Source organism: Oncorhynchus keta, chromosome 26 (genome assembly GCF_023373465.1).
Source record: "Oncorhynchus keta strain PuntledgeMale-10-30-2019 chromosome 26, Oket_V2, whole genome shotgun sequence".
In the NCBI taxonomy this organism is placed as follows: domain Eukaryota; kingdom Metazoa; phylum Chordata; class Actinopteri; order Salmoniformes; family Salmonidae; genus Oncorhynchus; species Oncorhynchus keta.
Genome location: NC_068446.1, coordinates 31,013,179 through 31,034,370, shown reverse-complemented (window position 1 = coordinate 31,034,370; position 21,192 = coordinate 31,013,179). Strand labels below are relative to the sequence as shown.

The window sequence follows — 21,192 nt, the reverse complement described above, 5'->3', positions numbered from 1 at the left end:
CACGAGGCGGAGGGGGAGGTCTGTCTGCCGGGACAAGGGGAGAAAAAACAACAGGTTTTAATAAGGAAATGTGAAATGTGGGATTAATCTTAAGGGATCTGGGTAAGTGTAGGCAATAAGAAACTGGGTTAACTCTCCTGGCAACCTTAAAGGGACCGACAGCTTGCGAGACTCCACCCATAGTGGTAAGTCTCTTGTGGAGAGCCAGACTCTCTGGCCGGGCGCAGGGTAGGCCCAGGACGGCGACGTCTGTTTGCTTGTTGTTGGTACCTCTGTGAGGAACGCATAAGATTAAGACGGGTCTTCCTCCACATAAGCCGACAGCGTCTGACGAACTTCAAGGCTGAAGGCACTCTGACTTCTGCCTCCTGGTCCGGGAACAATGGAGGGGCATAGCCAAACTGACACTCGTGCGGGGACATACCAGTGGAGGAGGAGCGCAAGGTGTTGTGCGCGTATTCGGCCCAAACAATGAAGGACGACCATGTGGACGGGTTGTTACGAGTCATACATCGGAGGGTGGTTTCCAGCTCTTGATTCATCCTCTCAGTTTGGCCGTTGGACTCCGGATGGTACCCTGAAGATAGACTGGCAGAAGCCCCCATGAGTTGGCAGAAGGCCTTCCAAAACCTAGAGGCGAACTGGGGACCTCTGTCAGAAACCATATCTTGAGGAATGCCGAAGACTCGGAACACATGATTAATTACCAACTCAGCCGTTTCCTTGGCAGAAGGTAACTTAGTCAGAGGGACGAACCTGGCCGCCTTTGAAAACCTGTCGATAATGACTAGGATAGTAGTATTGCCATGGGATGGAGGAAGGCCAGTAATGAAGTCCAACGAGATATGGGACCAGGGTCTGTGGGGAACAGGTAAAGGGTGAAGGAGTCCTTGCGGGCGGAGGTGAGAAGATTTGCCCTGGCAGCACACGGGGCAGGCATTGACGAAAGTGGCAACGTCTTCTCTTATGGTAGGCCACCAGAACTTACGCTGGATGAACTCCAAGGTGCGACCTACGCCTGGGTGACAGGTGAGGCGAGAGGAGTGCCACCACAGAAGGACCTGAGTCCTCACTGCCTTGGGGACAAACGACCGATTGGCAGGACCTCCTTAAGGGTCCGGTTCAATAGCTTGAGCTCGTCTCACGGTATCCTCAACTTGCCACGAGATCGGAGCCACGATCTTAGCAGCAGGAAGGACAGGCATGTCCGTGTCATCTCGAATGGCAGGAGCGTAGACTCGGGACAGGGCATCCGGTTTGAGATTCTTCGACCCGGGCCGATAGGTGAGGATAAACTGGAATCGATTGAAGAAAAGAGACCATCTAGCTTGTCAACCGCTTCGCCTGCTGGATATACTCCAGATTTTTGTGGTCCGTAAGCACTTGAAACGGGTGAGAAGCCCCCTCGAGCCAGTGTCTCCATTCCTTCAATGCCATCTTAACCGCTAGGAGTTCACAATCCCCCACATCGTAGTTCCTCTCAGCCGGGGTAAGCCGGTGTGAGAAGAAAGCGCACGGATGAAGCTTCTTGTCTTCACCCCTCTGAGACAGGACAGCTCCAACACCAACCTCTGAGGCGTCTACCTCCACCACAAACGGTTCATCCGTAGTCGGTAGTATCAGGATGGGAGCAGAGAGGACGCGCTGCTTGAGTCTTTGGAAGGCCGTCTCAGCTTCTCTTCCCCACAAAAACCTTGCATTGCCACCCTTGGTTAAAGCTGAGAGAGGGGCTGCCACCAAGCTGAAGTTCTTGATGAACTTGCGGTAAAAGTTAGTGAAGCCCAGGAAACGCTGAACTTCCTTAACGGATTTGGGGGTGGGCCAATCCGCTACCGCCCCTACCTTCCTGGGGTCCATTTGGACTCGACCGGGTTCCACTACAAATCCCAGGAATTGTACTCGGGAGGAATGGAATTCACATTTTCCGGCTTAACGTACAGATGGCTGTCTAGGAGGCGTTTGAGTACTTGTCTGACATGCTTAGTGTGTTCTTGAAGAGAGCTCGAAAAGATGAGGATGTCATCCAAGTAAACGAACACAAATATGTTAAGCATATCCCTAAGCACATCGTTTATGAGCGCTTGGAACACCGCTGGGGCGTTGGTCAGGCCGAAGGGCATCACCAAGTATTCATAGTGACCAGTAGGCGTGTTGAAAGCGGTCTTCCACTCGTCACCAGGTCTGATCCGCACAAGATGGTATGCGTTCCACGGGTCAAGCTTAGTGAAAACAACTGCTTCCTGGAGCAGCTCGAAGGCTGTGGCCATAAGGGGTAGCGGGTAACGGTTACGGACGGTTATGGCATTGAGTCCCCGGTAGTCGATGCAAGGACGTAATCCACCGTCTTTCTTGGCCACAAAGAAAAACCCTGCTCCCGCCGGGGAGGTGGATGGACGCATGAGGCCTGCTTCCAGAGCGTCCTTGATGTAGGTATCCATAGCAGCTCGTTCGGGTGGAGATAGGGAAAAGATCCGACCCCTGGGAGGGCAAGTGCCCGGAAACAGTTTGATGGGGCAATCATAAGGTCTATGGGGTGGTAGCATGGTGGCCCTCTGTTTGCTAAATACCAGTTTGAGGTCATGGTAACACTCGGGAACTCGGGTCAGGTCGATGGATTCTAAAGACTCGGGAGTAGAACTCGGGGAATTCGGGAAAATACAAGTAGCTTGGCACGTAGGACCCCACTGCTTGATAGTGCCCACAGACCAGTCGATGTGAGGGTTATGGCTGTGAAGCCAGGGGTATCCAAGGACGAGAGGGAACTCGGAACAGGAGATCAAGTGAAAGTTCATCAATTCCTGGTGTTGTGAAACTGAAAGTCGCAAGGAGGTAGTGACATGAGTGACAAGTCCAGATCCCAAAGGGCTTCCATCCAATGTAGTAACCCTCATGGGGTCACTTAGAGGTTCAGAGGGAACGCCATTCTCCTTCGCCCAGACACCATCCATGAAGTTGCCTGCGGCTCCAGAGTCTACCAAGGCTTGAAGGTGAAGCTTGTGGTTGTCCCAGGAAAGGGTGACTGGAATGAGCAGACGGGAGTTGGACGGATGGGAGGAGGTTATGTTTCCCGTTACAGTTCCCCCCGGTCTGTACGGGACAGAGCGTTTCCCTGGAGCTCGGGACACGTGGAACGGAAATAGCCCGGTTTGCCGCAATATAGACAGCGTCGCTCCCTCATCCGGCGGTCTCTCTCAGCCTGGGAGATGCGTCCAATCTGCATGGGTTCCGGTGGAGCCAGCGAGGATAAAGATGGGGACTCGGAGCTGGGACTGATAGGGGCTAAAGGTCTACGATTGAGTTCTCTCTCTCTCAGACGCTGGTCAATGCGTGAGGCCAACTTGATCAGGGACTCGAGATTGTCCGGTGGTTCCCGAGTGGCCAGTTCATCTTGGATAGTGTCGGAAAGGCCTTTCAGAAAGCACACCGTGAGCGCCTCGTTGTTCCAGCCACTCGCTGCTGCCACCGTGCGGAACTGGATGGCATAGTTCGTCACGCTGCGCCGACCTTGGTGGAGAGTCAGGAGCTGTTTGGCTGAGTCAGGACCACTGCTTGGGCCTTGAAACACTCGTTTGAATTCCTCAGCAAAGGCAGAGTAGCTGGCACAGCAGGAACTATGGGCATCCCACACAGCAGTAGCCCAGGCCAGGGCTTTTTCTGACAGCAGGGTGATGATATATGCGATCTTAGACCGGTCGGTGGGGAACGACGAGGGTTGCAGCTCGAAGGAGAGAGAACATTGGGTGAGAAACCCTTTACAAGCACTTGGATCACCTGAGAACCGTTGGGGAGGTGGAAGACGAGGTTCAGCCAGAGGGTTAACTGCCATGGGTACGTGAATCTGAGGTACTGGGACAGGAACTGTTGCCGGGGTAAGTCGATCAGATATCTGCTTTATGGAAGTCAGCATCTCCGACAGAAGATGAGAATGTCTAGCCATTAAGGCCTCTTGCTGAACCAGGGCAGCTTTGTGGCGTTGGACAGTCTCCTGGTGGTGGGACAGCATGGCAACAAGGTCCTGGGAACTGGCTGCCTCTGGGTTCATTTTTGGCTCTGTGTTTCTGTCAGGACCCGGTTACGAACCCGGGTCTCCGGAGTGAGAAACAGTCACTTAACCAACTGAGCCACGAATAGTCGGCAGAACCCAGAAGATGAGGCAGACACAGCAGTACTTGAGACGGTGTATTTAATGAAGTAAAAAGTGAAGTTCTTCAGGAAAACATGTAACTCCACAACCTCAAAAGGAATCCTACAAGATCAAAGGTAATCCTCCAAGACAAAAAAGTAAATCCACAAGGTGGAAGGTAAAGCACAAAAAGCCTCAAAAGATACTCAAAAAACAAACAAACAAGAACAAAAAAACAGAATTCCACAAGAGAGTCCACTGGGATCAACAAGAGTTCTCAGAGTACTAGGGCTGGGTGCTAACATACAAACACAGAGCAAAGAACAGAGGAAAACAAAGGGTTTAAATACAATCAGGGGAAACGAAGCACAGGTGCAAATAATAATGGGGATCAAGGGAAAACAAAAGGTCAAAAGGCACAATGGGGGCATCTAGTGACCAAAAACCAGAACAACCCTGGCCAAATCCTGACAACCTACACTTGTAATTTCCCCTTAATTCCTTCTGCTGCCACCCTATGCTGTTTATGTGCTATACAGCTAGGCTAGGTGTTGAGATGGGTAGAAATACTTGCGTTCAAAATAATAGGCATTTTGAAGGAGAAAAAATAAAGTTTTACAGTATGTGAAATGTCGAAAATGTTGTTTGCTTTAAATGCCAGGATGTCATATGCTGCATTCACGTGCTAGCTGACAAGTATTTTTCTCTGCTCATACTTGAGTAATAAAGGCTGATTGCACAAGTTTTAAAACAAATATATATATATTTTTTTCCATTGTGATTTATCAGGGGGTGCTGCAGCTCCTCAGCACCCCTACTTCCCTCGACCGAAACAACCAACATTTGTCGGGGCATAGACTACAAAGTGGCAAAAACGTTCCACAGGGATGCTGGCTCATTTCCACAGTTGTGTCAAGTCCGCTGGATGTCCTTTGGATGGTGGACCATTCTTGATACACATAGGAAACTGTTGAGCATGAAAAACCTAGCAGCGTTGCAGTTAATGACAGACTCAAACCTGTGTGCCTGGCATCTACAACCATACCCCGTGCAAAGGCACTTAAATGTTTTGTCTTGCCCGTTCACCATATGAATGGCACACATACACAATCCATCTTTGACCTGTCTGCTCCCCTTCATCTACATTGATTAAAGGGGATTTAACAGGGGATCATAGATTTCCCCTGGATTCACCTGGTCACTCTATGTCATGGAAATAGCAGGTGTTCCTAATATTTTGTACACTCCGTGTATACAGTTGAAGTCGGAAGTTTACATACACTTAGATTGGAGTCATTAAAACTCGTTTTTCAACCACTCCACAAATTTCTTGATAACAAAGTATAATTTTTGGCAAATTGTTTAGGACATCTACTTTGTGCATGAAACAAGTTAATTTCCAACAATTGTTTACAGACAAATTATTTCACTTATAATTCACTGTTTCTCAATTCCAGTGGGTCAGACGTTTGCATACACTAAGTTGACTGTGCCTTTAAACAGCTTGGAAAATTCCAGAAAATTACGTCATTGCTTTAGAAGATTCTGATAGGCTAATTAACATAATTTGAGTCAATTGGAGGTGTACCTGTGGATGTATTTCAAGGCCTACCTTCAAGCCTCTTTGCTTGACATCATGGGAAAATCAAAAGAAATCAGCCAAGACCTCAGAAAAAAAATTGTAGACCTCCACAAGTCTGGTTCATCCTTGGGAGCAATTTCCAAACGCCCGAAGGTACCACGTTCATCTGTACAAACAATAGTACGCAAGTATAAACACTATGGGACCACGCAGCCGTCATACCACTCAGGAAGGAGACACGTTCTGTTTCCTAGAGATGAACGTACTTTGGTGCGAAAAGTGCAAATCAATCCCAGAACAACAGCAAAGGACCTTGTGAAGATACTGGAGGAAACAGGTACAAAAGTATCTACATCCACAGTAGAACAAGTCCTATATCGGTATAACCTGAAAGGCCGTTCAGCAAGGAAGAAGCCACTGCTCCAAAACCTCCATAAAAAAAGCCAGACTACGGTTTGCAACTGCACATGGGGACAAAGATCGTACTTTTCGTAAAAAATCGTACAAAAATAGAACTGTCTGGCCATAATGACCATCATTATGTTTGGAGGAAAAAGGGGGAGGCTTGCAAGCCGAAGAACCGTGAAGCGCGGGGTGGCAGCATTATGTTGTGGGGGTGCTTTGCTGCTGGAGGGACTGATGCACTTCACAAAATAGATGGCATCATGAAAACTGACAAGTATGTAGATATATTGAAGCAACATCTCAAGACATCAGTCCGGAAGTTAAAGCTTGGTCGCAAATGGGTCTTCCAAATCGACAATGACCCCAAAGTTGTGGCAAAATGGCTTAAAGACAACAAACTCAAGGTATTGGAGTGGCCATCACAAAGCCCTGACCTCAATCCTATAGAAAATTTGTGGTCAGAACTGAAAACATGTGTGCGAGCAAGGAGGCCTAGAAACCTGACTCATATATATATAACAGCTCTGTCAGGAGGAATGGGCCAACATTCACCCAACTTATTGTGAAGAGCAGAATCAACAACCTCTGCATAATCAAAACAGTTGCTTGGCTTCATCAATAAGTGCATCGATGACGTCGTCCCCACAGTGACCGTACGTACATACCCCAACCAGAAACCATGGATTACAGGCAGCGTCCACACTGAGCTAAAGGCTAGAGCTGCTGCTTTCAAGGAGCGCGACTCTAACCCAGAAGCACAGTCAAGAGCTGCCCAGTGACACGAGCCTACTGGACGAGCTAAACTACTTCTATACTCGCTTCGAGGCAAATAACACTGAAACGTGCATGAGAGCACCAGCTGTACCAGCCGATGTGAGTAGACAGGTCAACATTCACAAGGCCGCAGGGCCAGACGGATTACCAGGACGTGTACTGAGAGCATGTGCTGACCAACTAGCAAGGGTCTTCACTGACATTTTCAACCTCTCCCTGTCTGAGTCTGTAATACCAACATGTTTCAAGCAGACCACCATAGTGCCTGTGCCCAAGAACACTAAGGTAACCTGCCTAAATGACTACCCACCCGTAGCACTCACGTCTGTTGCCATGAAGTGCTTTGAAAGGCTGGTCATGGCTCATATCAACACCATCATCCCAGATACCCTAGACTCAATCCAATTTGCATACCCCCCCTAAAGATCCACAGATGATGCAATCTCTATTGCACAGCACACTGCCATTTCCCACCTGGACAAAAGGAACACCTATGTGAGAATGCTATTCATAGACTACAGCTCAGCGTTCAACACTATAGTGCCCTCAAAGCTCATCAATAAGCTAATGACCCTGGGACGAAACACCTCCCTCTGCAACTGGATCCTGGACTTCCTGACGGCCCGCCCCCCAGGTGGTAAGGATAGGTAGCAACACATCTGCCACGCTGATCCTCAATACATAGGGCCCCTCATGGGTGCCTGCACAGCCCCCTCCTGTACTCCCTGTTCACTCATGACTGCACGTCCAGGCACTACTCCAACACCATCATTAACATTGCAGATGACACAACAGACAACAACGAGCCAGCCTACAGGGAGGAGGTCAGAGACCTGGCTGTGTGGTGCCAGGTCAACAACCTCTCCCTCAACGTCATCAAGACAAAGGAGATGATTGTGGACTACAGGAAAAAGAGGACCGAGCACACCCCCATTCTCATCGACGGGGCTGCAGTGGAGCAGGTTGAGCTTCAAATTCCTTGGCATCCACATCACCAACCAACTGACATGGTCCAAGCACACCATGACAGGCGTGAAGGGGGCACTGCTTGGCCTTCAATCGCAAGGCACAACAGAGGGTAGTGCGAATGGCCCAGTTCATCACTGGGGCCAAGCTTCCTGCCATCCAAGACCTCAAAGACTCCAGCCACCCTAATCATAGACTGTTCTCTCTGCTACCACACGGCAAGCGATACCGGAGCCAAATTAGTATCTGTACCGGCACCCCCCTGTATATATTGTTATTTTTCTTTACTGCTCCTCTTGAATTACTTGTTACTTTTATCTCTTATTCTTATCCATATTTTTTAAACTGCTCTGTCGGTTAGGAGCTCGTAAGTAAGCATTTCACTGTAAGGTCTACTAATTAAAAATATATATTTCACCTTTATTTGACCAGGTAGGCCAGTTGAAAACAAGTTCTCATTTACAACTGCAACCTGGCCAAGATAAAGCAAAGCAGTGCGACAAAAACAACATCACAAAGTTACACATGGGATAAACAAACATACAATCAATAACACAATAGAAAAATCTGTATACAGTGTGTGCAAATGAAGTAATGAGGTAAGGCAATAAATAGGCCAATAGTGGTGAAGAAATGACAACTTATCAGTTTACACTGGAGTTATATATGTGCAGATGATGAGTTTCAATGAAAATACTGGTGTGCAAAAGAGCAGAAAAACAAAAACACATATGGGGATGAGGTAGGTTGCTAGTTGGATGGGCTATTTACAGATGGGATGTGTACAGATGCAGCGATCGGTTAGCTGCTCTGACAGCTGACGCTTAAAGTTAGTGAGGAGATTCCAGTGATTTTTGTTGTTCGTTCCAGTCATTGGCAGCAGAGAACTGGAATTAAATGCGGCCATAGGGGGAATTGGCTTTGTGGATGACCAGTGAAATATACTTGCTGGAGCGCGTGCTCTGGGTGGGTGTTATGGGTGCTATGGTGACCAGTGAGCTGAGATAAGGCAGAGCTATACCTAGCAAAAACTTATAGATGACCTGGAGCCAGTGGGTTTGGTGACAAATATGTAGGGAGGACCAGCCAACGAAAGCATACAGGTCGAGTGGTGAGTAGTATATGGGGCTTTGGTGACAAAACGGATGGCACTGTGACAGACTGCATTCAATGATCTGAGTAGAGTGTTGGAGGCTATTTCGTATATGACATCGCCGAAGTCAAGGATCGGTAGGATCATCAGTTTTACAAGGGTATGTTTGGCAGCATGAGTGAAGGAGGCTTTGGTGTGAAATAGGCAGCCGATTCTAGATTTAACTTTGGATTGGAGATGCTTAATGTGAGTCTGGAAGGAGAGTTTACAGTCTAGCCAGACACATAGCTATAATAACATTTGATTTCACAGTTAGCCATCACAGTTAGCCATCGTTATGTAAAATAATGTAAAATAATTGTAACACCAGTGACAAAAAGGCAGTTAGCCATCGTTATGTAAAATAATGTAAAATAATTGTAACACCAGTGACAAAAAGGCAGTATAATCATTTTATTTGTAATTAATGTAGTAAAAATATAAAATACATTAAGATAATGTAAAGGGGTTAACTATTACCTGACTATAAGTTTTGGTTAAAAAAAACATATATATAGGTTATTTTTATATATATATATTAAAGTTGTCTGGTCAAAAAGCCACCATTTTCGTAGAACGAGCCTGAACGAAACCTGCGTTCACCACCACAACACAATGACAGCAATTCCCATTGTTCATTGCGCTGACTTTCACCTACCTATCAACGGACATCGCGCCTCGAGGTTCTATGGGGGCTGTAGTTATTGTTTTCCCACGGAAGTATCCTCCCATTTTCCATAGGTTTCGCAAGGTTTGCATTGACGGTAGTGTGCGTTTCTCTGTTGGAAGTATTTAGTCGTTTTGGCATGAAATTCGTGTACAGGTAATATGATATTTATGGGAGAGAATCCATCGTGTTATAGATTATGTATCGGGGACATTAACACAGATTTACATTTGCTTGTGCGCCGAACAACAGCATGTCGTGGAGTTGACATCAATACAATAATAATTGATAACCTATTACGATCAAGCAGTGCTTGTGGCGCGCATTTTCCATGTCTCATCAGCAGTGTGTGCGGTAGGCTAGCTCTGGGTCACATAGTAACATTGACGATGTTACATTTGTGATACAATCGTTGTGGCGAATTTAAATTGGCTACACTCCTCTCATTTATGCATGTGGGATACAGTGGTGTTGTGTTGGCTGACGTATTTTTCTTGAAGTTGAATAGCACTTCTCTTGATCTCTCATAGCCAATTTGCAGTCTGTGAGTTTGTGTTTCCTGATCCAGGTCGTGTATCTTCAAATAGTTAGTTACATGTATTATTATAGATTATGAAATGTGGGGTAAAGATGTATAACTGCGGCAGTTTTGTTCTGCATTGGTTGCAGTGACCTCCATGGATGCAATGCATACAAGGAAATAACCAGGAAGTTATTCAGACATGCTAAGCCATTGGCTGCTCTGGTTGTCTGTCTCAACCACTACTGTATACATAACAGCTCAGTCTCTTTTTTCCCGAAAATGGCTGTTTTTCTCCCAATCTCTGAACATTTCTATCTGTATCTTCCCTCAGCAGTATTTGAATTTGTGGAGGCATGTCCAAGAAAAGGGGCAGGTATGTGTAAACATGTTGTTTTCTGTAAATATGTTATCATGACATGCACACTTTGGAATTTTCCTCTTTCCAGACTGTTAGGGTAAGCTACACTAGGCTTCACTTATGAGAAAATATGAATTGTTTAACTCTCATAATAACATATAAGATATGTCCCACTTCCTTGTGAAATTATCCTATGAGTTTGCATATCCAACTATGACATGCATAAATTGTGTCCCCAGAAAGCGGAGTAGCGGGGAGCTGAGTGACACCACAGTGATGAACCCTGACCCCAACAGTCTCCTGGGAGTGAGAATACAACACACCTGGAGGGAGAAGGGCAACCAGAGCAAATGGAAAGGCACCGTCCTGGACCGTCTCAATGTCAACCCCTCACTATTCATGGTCAAGTACGACGGGTTTGACTGTGTCTACGGCATCGAGCTATTCAAGGACGAAAGGGTGTCTAATCTACAGGTTCTCACAGATAAACTTGGTGAGTGTTGTGAATGTGATGGGTTTGGCTCCTTTTTTAGATCAGGCTTCATATCCTCTGCTCTGAGTAATGCAAAGACTTCATCATTTGGTTTGCACAGGTTATGACGTGTTCTTACTGCATACCTGCTACTGCATGATCAGACAGCAGGGACACAGTGGTTATGCGATGTTGGTCTCTGTCTTGATGACACTTATCTGCTTCCTCAGTCAACAACAAGATCAAGGTTCCTCACGGGGCAGAGGATTTGGTAGGCAAAGCGGTGGAGCACCTTTTTGAGAAGGAGGATGGAGAGAAGAACGAGTGGCGAGGCATGGTCCTCTCCAGGGCTCCCATTATGACTAACTGGTATTACATCACCTATGAGAAGGACCCAGTGCTATACATGTACCAGCTGTGGGACGACTATGCCGAGGGAGATCTCAGGATCTTACCTGAAGCAGGTATTGACCAATTCTCAGCTTCAGTAGCATCTCCACCTGCAGCAGAGTGTTCAGATACTTCCCCCTACAGAGAACTGGAGAGAGGCTGATCACAGAGTAGAACTTGTTTATTCTTTACACACCAATTATAAGATAGTGGATTTAGGAGGGTTACTTATTACAGTATTTACAGTATTTGCTGTGTTTGTTCTTGTAGAAAGGACAAATATTTATCGATGAATACTTATAAGCGTAACATATTTTGATAATTCCCCTAAGCAGATTTCAAGAACAGACCCCTAGCATTGACATTATTCATTGTTTTTCCCTCTAGAAAATAAGCACTTGCTTCCGGCCGACCGAAAGCCAGGCGAGGAGACTGAGAGTCTTGTGGGTAAGCAGGTGGAGTATGTTACTGACAAAGGTGTGAAGCGAACAGGCCTAGTGATCTACCAAGTCCCTGCCAAGCCCTCTGTATACTACATCAAATACGACGATGACTTTCACATCCATGTCTACGACCTGGTCAAGACCACATAGGACACTTGTTTACTCACTCCATCGCTTACTTTTCACTTATCCTCCTCTCTCTATCTCTCGAACTGCCTAAAGGCCCTGGAGGGTTTAACAGTTATGCTTTGTCATTCAGGAAGTGCAATCTATTAGTCCACATTGAATCTAGTTCTATGATATGCACAGCAGAACTGTAGCAATGATATTGTAGGCCACTAGGAGGAGGGTGGGAACGTGTACACTTGGAAGGACCTTTTTACCCCATTTCCTGGTTGTGCTCCACCGTAGACTCACATATTGGACAGTCCAGGAGTGCACCTTGCCCTATGACAGACTCACATCTTGGACAGTCCAGGAGTGCACCTTGCCCTATGACAGACTCACATCTTGGACAGTCCAGGAGTGCACCTTGCCCTATGACAGACTCACATCTTGGACAGTCCAGGAGTGCACCTTGCCCTATGATAGACTCACATCTTGGACAGTCCAGGAGTGCACCTTGCCCTATGACAGACTCACATCTTGGACAGTCCAGGAGTGCACCTTGCCCTATGACAGACTCACATCTTGGACAGTCCAGGAGTGCACCTTGCCCTATGATAGACTCACATCTTGGACAGTCCAGGAGTGCACCTTGCCCTATGACAGACTCACATCTTGGACAGTCCAGGAGTGCACCTTGCCCTATGACAGACTCACATCTTGGACAGTCCAGGAGTGCACCTTGCCCTATGACAGACTCACATCTTGGACAGTCCAGGAGTGCACCTTGCCCTATGACAGACTCACATCTTGGACAGTCCAGGAGTGCATCTTTCCCTATGACAGACTTACAGTATAGTGCAAGAATGACCACATTTCAATTGTTTCCCACATCCTGATGCTTAATTCAAAGCAGAACTGAATTATATATTATAAAACTAAAAGCTGGCCCCAGTAGCCATTCATATTTGGTCCTTGAATGGCCAAACAGCGAGCATGATGTATAAGTGAATCTTTGTAGAGACTAGTTTGAGCTGTTTTGTTCAGTGAAGTGTTAGCTTTGAAAGTGAAATGCAGTAACCTTTGATGCCCCTGAAAGCATCATTACATTTTTTTTTTTGTCTTTATCAATAGGCAACTAACTTTGTTTGATTTGTCAGTCAGTTCATAGACAATCATTCCTTGATAAACCCACAGTGCTATCATTGGATTCATAGCACTGGGTTGCACTGGCCTAGGAGTAGTGTATAGCAGTGTCTCCCAACTCCAGTCCTCGAGTACCCCTAATAGCACACCATCTTGTTGTTGGCCCGAACAACCTCACCTAATTCAACTCATTGAGGGCTTGACGATTAGTTAACCATTGGAATCTGTGTGCTTATCCAGGGCTACAACAAAAATGTTTGCTGTTGGGGTTATTGGACAACTGGAGTTGAGAAGCACTGCTGTGTGGTGATGGTTCAAACACTATTTTGAACTGCCTAATATAACATTCATAATGCTGAATCAGGACTTGTTAGAAACAAGGAATACAGGTCTTCATAAAGTTAGGGCCAGGATTTTGTCTTGACCACACAACCTGATGACTTGTCCAGATCAAGAAAACTTCTGGCCCTGACAATAACTGACATGTTCAAAACATCATCAGACTGTATGATAAGCTTGAGGAGTAGAATAGAGGCAGGACTTTACACTACATTCTGATCTTCAGTAGAAAACAAACAAGCATCATAAAGTGCCTTCAGGCTGATCATGTTGCCATACTCTATATATTTGCTAACCTCTCACAATTTGATTCTGTTTAATGTTAAAGCCACTATTTGGTCAGTATTAGTAAAAGTAAAAAATGCTCGAAAGAAACAAACGTGTCAAAGACTGAGTGACAAGGTTGTTGCTATTGTCGGTTTGTATTAGAGAATATGTGCAATGTTGGCAGTTACTGCAGTATACAATAATTTCCCCCAATATAACATCCATGACCAACAACAAGTGGTATATTGTAGCAATGGTAAGCCATAATGGTAAAACGCATGGAGAAAATAAAACATTTATAACACGTTATACAGTATTTAATCTGTAACTTTAGATTGTGTTGTAAATGTATGCTGTTGTGAGTACTTCCTTTATATTGTAAATATCCCATTGAAACACCAGCTTTAGAACCCATCTACAAATCTCACCTAGAGAAATGCAGCAAAGACAGCTTCCAAAAGATGCTTAGGCCTGGTCTCTTGAGGAAAAATACAAGTTTTCACTTTTTAATCTTATTTTAAAGATTTGAGAGCTACACTCCATAATGTAATCCCAGGAAGTCCAAAACTCAAATGGACTGGCTAGGAGAATTCAGATTTACAGTCTCCTGTCCTACTCACCACTCCAGGGTATCCAGTCTATCTTTTTACACAGTACATTGGTCCATGGTGCATAGGGGTAATTGTACTTAGGCAGTGTTTAGACAGGTAGCCCAATTCTGATCTTGTTTTTCACTTGGTCTTTTGACCAATCAGATTATCTCTGAAAAAGATCTGAAGTGAAAAGTCCAATTAGCAGGGAAAAAATACTGAATTGGGCTGCCAGTATAAATGTAGCCTTTTATTGTCAGATTTGCATGCATAAATTGAATGCAACCAAGCATATTAGTTATGACAGTTGCATATGTGATATATCTGGAAGATAATTTTGTGGCAGTCTTTGCAGTCCAATTTTAGTAAAATATTTAGCTAGAAAATGTGACTGTAAAAAAACTAAATTGTCAGGGCTTATCTATAGACGGGTTAGCTGACGTCACGAAAACGATGTGCACGCTTCAATGGGGCAGAAGACAGTGTGTTGTGATTCTGGATGGTCAGATAGCTAGCAACAATGACAAGAACCTGCCACGTTTGGAATCCGTAGGTGGCTCGTTTTATCTAGTTCTTGATACCATGTCTTGTTTTGAGGCGTTTTGACGGATGTCCCATCTATGCTAATATTCTGTAACGTTATATTTGAGGGACATGTGTATGGGGTCAATTTCACACCATATGTATTGAATTCAAAATAAAAAATACAAAAACGTGAACATGAAAAATAAAGTTGAGAATGTTAACATATTTTTGAGAACGGGTGATATAATAGATGTTGATCAAAAACCAAACAATTGAAAGCACAATGTATAGAGTTGTAAACAAAAATAATACATCAAAAACTTTTAAGCAAATAATTTTAAAGCGAGAGCAAAAACTCCAAGACAAATTATATATATTTTTTAACTTGAAAACTAATGCAAAAATCGTTTTCGGTTAAATGTTCAATCAATCCGTTTCTTTTGCTTTCACTACCAGTCTTTTCGATTGCAATTTTTGGCATTATTTTTCAGTGAAGGGCAGGGTTTAGAGGGATGCGTAGACAATGAGTCTCCATTGGTTCACTAGTTTTGGAGTGACGGTTCGTCTTAACCCAATCAATGAACACCTCCCTCTAAACCCCGCCCTTCACGGAAAAATAATTTCAAAACTCGCAATCGAAAAGACTGGCAGTGAAAGCAAAGAAACAGCCAACAAAAGCAAAGATACGAGTAGTGTAACCAACAGGTAGTACATGCAGGCAAGAGCGTAGGCAAAATGTATTCAACAGGATTGGTTGCTAGGAAAGTTTAACTGAAAACAATTTTTGCATTAGTTTTCAAATGTATATATTTTTTACCATTTGTCATAGAGTTATCCTCCCGCTTTAAAATAATTTGCTTTCAAGTTTTTGGGTTTTGCTTCTGATGTCTTATTTTTGTTTACAATTATATACATTTTGCTTTCAATTGTTTGGTTTTTGATTTCAACATCCATTATTTCACCCATCCTCAAAAACATGTTTACATTCTCAACTTTATTTTTCATGTTCACGATATATTATATATTCAATACATATGGTGTGAAATTGACCCCACACAAGTACTCATTGTTCACATTTGTTTTCAGCAAACATTGGAAACAAAATATAGCCAACCGTGTATGTTTTGCCCCATAGTTGCGTACGAGTCGGTTTTGTTGCTAAACAACCAACCTCTCAATGCTACTTGTATCACCACCATTTGTGTTGTGGTGTTTCTATGTACAGTAAAATGAAACTCCAACAGATTGTGTGTACTCTTCTGTTATTGTGCATTTCTTTTTTTACTCCTCCCAGGTCTGGAGTTGTAGCAATCAACAACACATTTGTGTAATTGTTACGTCATGAGTAATAAATGTTTTTTTTGTGTGTTTTTTTTGCACATCCCTTTCCTCTGCCATTTTTCACCCGTTGGATGTGATTTAGGTTCAGAATGATGTAGTTGTGATTAAATTTGACACACTTTTAAACCCCCCACTCCCTCAAACTACAGGACTTTGAGGCAGTATACATTGTAGAATGTAATTAATAATACTACTGACCCAACCTCATATCCAAGTACTTTACCTAAGTAGGCTATGACATATCTTAAAGTGGTTTCCAACCAGGGGTACAAGGCCCCCTCGGGGTACTTGGCCTTTCCACAGGGAGTACATGAGAAGACGCATGAGACCATAGGCCAGGGTTCCCCACCTGGCGGCCCGCAGGGGTTTTTATTTGTCCCCCCAAGTTGAGCCTCCCTTCCAAAAAAAAAATAATATATATGTTTTGTATTTTAGACATAAGGCTGTAAAAATACCAGCAAATCAGTTACCAGTGATTTTAATTTTGGAAATCTGTTCCAAAGTATTCCCACACATAAGAGAGATATGTGATCATACTGTACAGTGCCGTCGGGAAGTATTCAGACCCCCTTTTCCACATTTTGTTACGTTACAGGCTTATTCTGAAATGAATTAAATAAAACAATTTCCTCACCATCTACACACAATACCCCATAATGACAACACGAAAACAGGTTTTTGGAAATGTTAACAAATTTATGAAAAATACATTTTTTATGTATTTACATATGTATTCAGACCCTTTGCTATGAGACTTGAAATTGAGCTCAGGTGCATCCTGATTCTATTGATCATCCATGATGTGATTGGAGTCTGCCTGTGGTAAATTCAATTGACTGGACATGATTTGGAAAGGCCCACAACTGTCTATAATTTGACAGTGCATGTCAGAGCAAGAACCAAGCAATGAGGTCGAAGGAATTGTCCGTAGAGCGCCAAGACAGGATTGTGTCGGCACAGATCTGGGGAAAACATTTCCACAGCATTGAAGGTTCCTAAGAACACAGTGGCCTCCAACATTCTTAAATGGAATAAGTTTGGAACCACCAAGAGCTGGCCACCTGATCAAACTGAGCAATCAGGGGAGAAGGGCCTTGGTCAGGGAGGTGACCAAGAACCCGATGGTCACTGACAGAATTGTAGAGTTCCTCTGTGGAGATGGGAGAACCTTCCAGAAAGACAACCAACTCAGCAGCACTCCACCAAGTAGGCCTTTATGGTAGTGTGGCCAGATGGAAGCCACTCCTTAGTAAAAGGCACATGACAGCCCGCTTGGAGTTGGCCAAAGACTTTGCCTAAAGACTCAGACCATGAGAAATAAGATTCTCTGGTCTGAGGAAACCAAGTTTGTATTTTTTGGCGTGAATGCCAAGTGCCACGTCTGGAGGATACCTGTCAACATCACTACGGTGAAGCATGTTTTTCAGCTGCAGGGACTGGGAGACTAGTCAGGATTGAGGCAAAGATGAATAGAGCAAAGTACAGAGAGATCCTTAATGAAAACTTGCTCCAGAGCACTCAGGACCTCAAGCTTGGGCGAAGGTTCACCTTCCAACAAGATGTAAATGTAAACCCTAAGCACACAGCCAAGACAGGCAACATCCGCACTGAGCTAAAGGGTAGAGCTGCCGCTTTCAAGGAGCGGGACTCTAACCCGGAATCTGATAAGAAATCCCGCTATGCCCTCCGGTGAACCATCAAAGGCAAAGCATCAATACAGGACTAAGATTGAATCGTACTACACCGGCTCCGACGCTCGTTGGATGTGGCAGGGATTGCAAACTATTAGACTACAAAAGAAAGCACAGCCGAGAGCTGCCCAGTGACACAAGCCTACCAGACTAGCTAAATTACTTCTATGCTCGCTTCGAGGTAAGTAACACTCAAACATGCATGAGGGCATCAGCTGTTCCGCAGACTGTGATCATGCTCGCCTCAGCTGATGTAGGGCCTTTAAACAGGTCAACATTCACAAGGCCACGGGGCCAGGCAGATTACCAGGACTTGTACTCTTGAGCATGTGCTGACCAACTGGTAAGTGTCTTCACTGACACTTTCAACCTCTCCGAGTCTGTAATACCAACATGTTTCAAGCAGACCACCATTGTCCCTGTGCCCAAGAACACTAAGGTAACCTGCCTAAAGGACTACCGACCTGTAGCAGTCATGTCTGTAGCCATGAAGTGCTTTGAAAGGCTGGTCATGGCTCACATCAACACCATTATCCCAGAAACCCTAGACCCACTCCAATTTGCATACCCCCCCTAAAGATCCACAGATAACTTTATCTGCATTGTTGGTTAAGGGCTTGTAAAGTAAGCGTTTCACTGTAAGGTATTCGACGCATGTGACAAACCTGACAGAGCTTGAGATGATCTGCAGAGTAGAATGAGAGAAACTCAGGTGTGCCAAGATTGTAGCGTCACCCAAGACTCGAGGCTGTAATCGCTGCCCATGGTGCTTCAACAAAGTACTGAGTAAAGGGTCTGAATACTTATGTAAATGTGATATCAGTTTTGTATTTGTAATAAATGACCAAAATTTAACAGCATTTACTTTGTCATTATGGGGTATTGTGTGCAGATTGATGAGGGGAAAAAAACAAACAATTTCAACAATTTTAGAATAAGGCTATAACCTAACAAAATGTGGAAAATGTCAAGGGGTCTTACTACTTTCCGAAAGCACTGCTTCTACTTCTGTAGTGATTGCTGTTTGGGGTTTTAGGCTGGGGTTCTGTATAGCACTTTGTGACATCTGATGTAAAAAGGTCTTAAATACATTTGATTGTATATACACTGTTCAAAAATTTGGGGTCACTTAGAAATGTCATTGTTTTTGAAAGAAAAACACATTGTCCATTAAAATATCTTCAAATTGTTCAGAAATACAGTGTAGACATCTTTTACGTTGTAAATTACTATTGTAGCTGGAAACCGCAGATTTATGTAATATCTACATAGACATACAGAGGCCCATTATAGGCAACCATCACTCCTGTGTTCCAATGTCACGTTGTGTTAGCTAATCAAAGTTTATTAGAAAAGGCTAATTGATCATTAGAAAACCCTTTTGCAATTATGTTAGCACAGCTGAAAACATCTTCTGATTAAAGCAGCAATGAAACTGGCCTTTAGACAAGTTGAGTATATGGAGCATCAGCATTTATGGGTTCGATTACAAGTATAGTTGATGATTCCTGCCATAGGCTTACTGTTAAAATACACATGGCAGGGTACTCTGAGCAGAGCAAAATTCAGTTGGTGGGGCAAAATCATTGGGGGAAACACTGATTTAAAGTACACAGCACATAATCAGTAAAAAAGACAGATCCCACCAAAGGTCTCATATCGGACATGTTTAGGTTTATTTCACTCTTAAATAATATATACACATACACAAAACAATACATTCTGTATAAAATGTATTGGATTGGATAGATATGGAATCAGGTCAAAGTCAGAACATACCAAATATATAAGTCTTGAGATAAAAAATAAATTTTACAATTAACGTACACACAAGACATAACACTAAATGTCAATCAGTTAATGTAATTTCTTTTGGGTGCAGGTCTTGCTGTGGTATCCAGATAGTTTTTTTTAACTCAAAGTAGCATTATGCAATGTATTCTGCTTGTGTTGACAAATTACTATCATCCCAATAGAATGCAAACATTGAGTTCTGGCATTATCAGCAACTACACATTCCACAAATCAACACTGGCCTTGGCCTAATTCCACTGAATTTACTGTACCACTGCATTTTATAGTTGATGTGCTATGCATTCAAAGCAAGCAACTTATACAGGAGGGCTGTATGTATTTGCACCAGTTGTGTTACTCCTGAGGCTTTGGTTGTGATTGCATAGGGACCAATCCAAAACAGAAATTAGGTTCTTAAAATGTCTGCTAGTTGCAGGATGTCACTTTTCATTTGGTGAGGTCTTTCAGGTACTGCAAGCCTTGGTTGGTGTAGCCACCTAATGCTGTAGGACCCGATGAGAGAGCAGATATGGATGACTGCACCCCTGGAATGAAATAACATAAATGAAATAACAATTTTAGACTTGTAAGTCTGGAAAAGTCCTTTATGACTCAGCTGTCAACCATTTCTTACCCGAGTTCCACACCTCGACAGGGGAGAATCCCATTTTTGGGAAGGCTGGAAGCTAGACGAAAACAATATACGTTTAATCCTCCCTCACCTTGTACTCCATAGTGCATTATTCTGGCTGTCAGTTAAATCACAGTACAATAAAGGCATATTTACCTCAAAGCCAAAATACTTCACCCACTCATCCACTGCAGGGGGAATGGCAGCTTTAGCTTTTCCAAGGACCTCTGAGCCCTGCGCACTTCCCCCTAATAGTCCAGAATCATAGGTAACATACAAAGCACCTCCTGCAATAGTCACCTTAGTGGCCAACCTGTGAGAGAAAAAGAACGACACTGAGATAAGACAACTAAGTGGATGGCGAAGTGCCACGTATTTGATGACAGAGAAACATGCCTTGTTAAACGTTACACCTGGCATGAAAGTGTACAAACACATTCACATGTTAAATGCACAATAAGTACATTCATAACTTGAAAACCACCACACATACTGCATCAACGTTTAGCAAAGATATGCCAGATAGCTAGCAGTTAACGTTAACCAGTTATTGATGTTAGCTACATGTTACTAGCTAGTTAACTAGCAGATCGAGTGCTGTTTAGCTAGCTGGATATTGACTAATGGACATAAATTCAAAACTAAATTAAAGCTAGCTACTACAGTTAGCCAACTAGCTACATGTTAACTTGCTAACCAGCTTGCTAGCTAACGTTAGCTATACTTTCTCGAAAACTTACTTTAGAACAGGCAATAGCTTAGCAGCCATAGTGTCACAGGTAAATCTATATATTTCTTGAATTAACGTTGTGTATTTACTGGCTCGTTGCAACAGCACACATGAAATGAATGAACTCGACAACGAAGAGTAACCGGCTACGCAACCTCAATAACTACGTTGAAGGGCAACCCCGTGACACAGTTATTT

General features: G+C 43.9%; 2 protein-coding genes across 3 annotated transcripts; one reads left to right on the top strand and one right to left on the bottom strand.

The window, feature by feature from the left end:
* Positions 1-9,658: 9,658 nt before the first annotated feature.
* LOC118359247 (spindlin-Z-like) lies at positions 9,659-16,177 on the top strand. Of its 2 annotated transcripts, none has more exons than XM_035737663.2 (5): positions 9,659-9,805; positions 10,504-10,545; positions 10,770-11,023; positions 11,233-11,466; positions 11,780-16,177. In XM_035737663.2, the coding sequence occupies exons 2-5, from the start codon at positions 10,526-10,528 to the stop codon at positions 11,983-11,985; spliced, it is 714 nt and encodes a 237-aa protein (XP_035593556.1). In that variant the 5' UTR covers positions 9,659-9,805; positions 10,504-10,525; the 3' UTR covers positions 11,986-16,177. The 2 variants fall into 2 exon arrangements, with proteins under 2 accessions (XP_035593556.1, XP_035593558.1); XM_035737665.2 differs by having other exon boundaries at positions 9,667-9,805; positions 10,507-10,545.
* A 3,316-nt stretch (positions 16,178-19,493) lies between these two features.
* Positions 19,494-21,192, bottom strand: LOC118359246 (MICOS complex subunit MIC13-like). The gene is made up of 4 exons (XM_035737662.2): positions 21,005-21,192; positions 20,421-20,577; positions 20,268-20,319; positions 19,494-20,178 (listed from the first exon to the last, which is right to left on the bottom strand). Exons 1-4 carry the CDS (start codon positions 21,031-21,033, stop codon positions 20,081-20,083), a joined length of 336 nt encoding a protein of 111 aa, XP_035593555.1. The 5' UTR covers positions 21,034-21,192; the 3' UTR covers positions 19,494-20,080.

What these genes read in the sequence shown, in the direction of transcription:
- LOC118359247 (XM_035737663.2), top strand. Translation starts at nt 10,526, where the DNA reads ATGTCCAAGAAAAGGGGCAG. An exon ending in GGTTCTCACAGATAAACTTG is followed by an intron (nt 11,024 to 11,232) that starts GTGAGTGTTGTG and finishes CTGCTTCCTCAG; the next exon opens with TCAACAACAAGATCAAGGTT. An exon ending in CAGGATCTTACCTGAAGCAG is followed by an intron (nt 11,467 to 11,779) that starts GTATTGACCAAT and finishes TTTTCCCTCTAG; the next exon opens with AAAATAAGCACTTGCTTCCG.
- LOC118359246 (XM_035737662.2), bottom strand. Translation starts at nt 21,033, where the DNA reads ATGGCTGCTAAGCTATTGCCTGTTCTAAA. An exon ending in AAGCTATTGCCTGTTCTAAA is followed by an intron (nt 20,578 to 21,004) that starts GTAAGTTTTCGA and finishes TTTCTCTCACAG; the next exon opens with GTTGGCCACTAAGGTGACTA. An exon ending in TGAAGTATTTTGGCTTTGAG is followed by an intron (nt 20,320 to 20,420) that starts GTAAATATGCCT and finishes GTTTTCGTCTAG; the next exon opens with CTTCCAGCCTTCCCAAAAAT.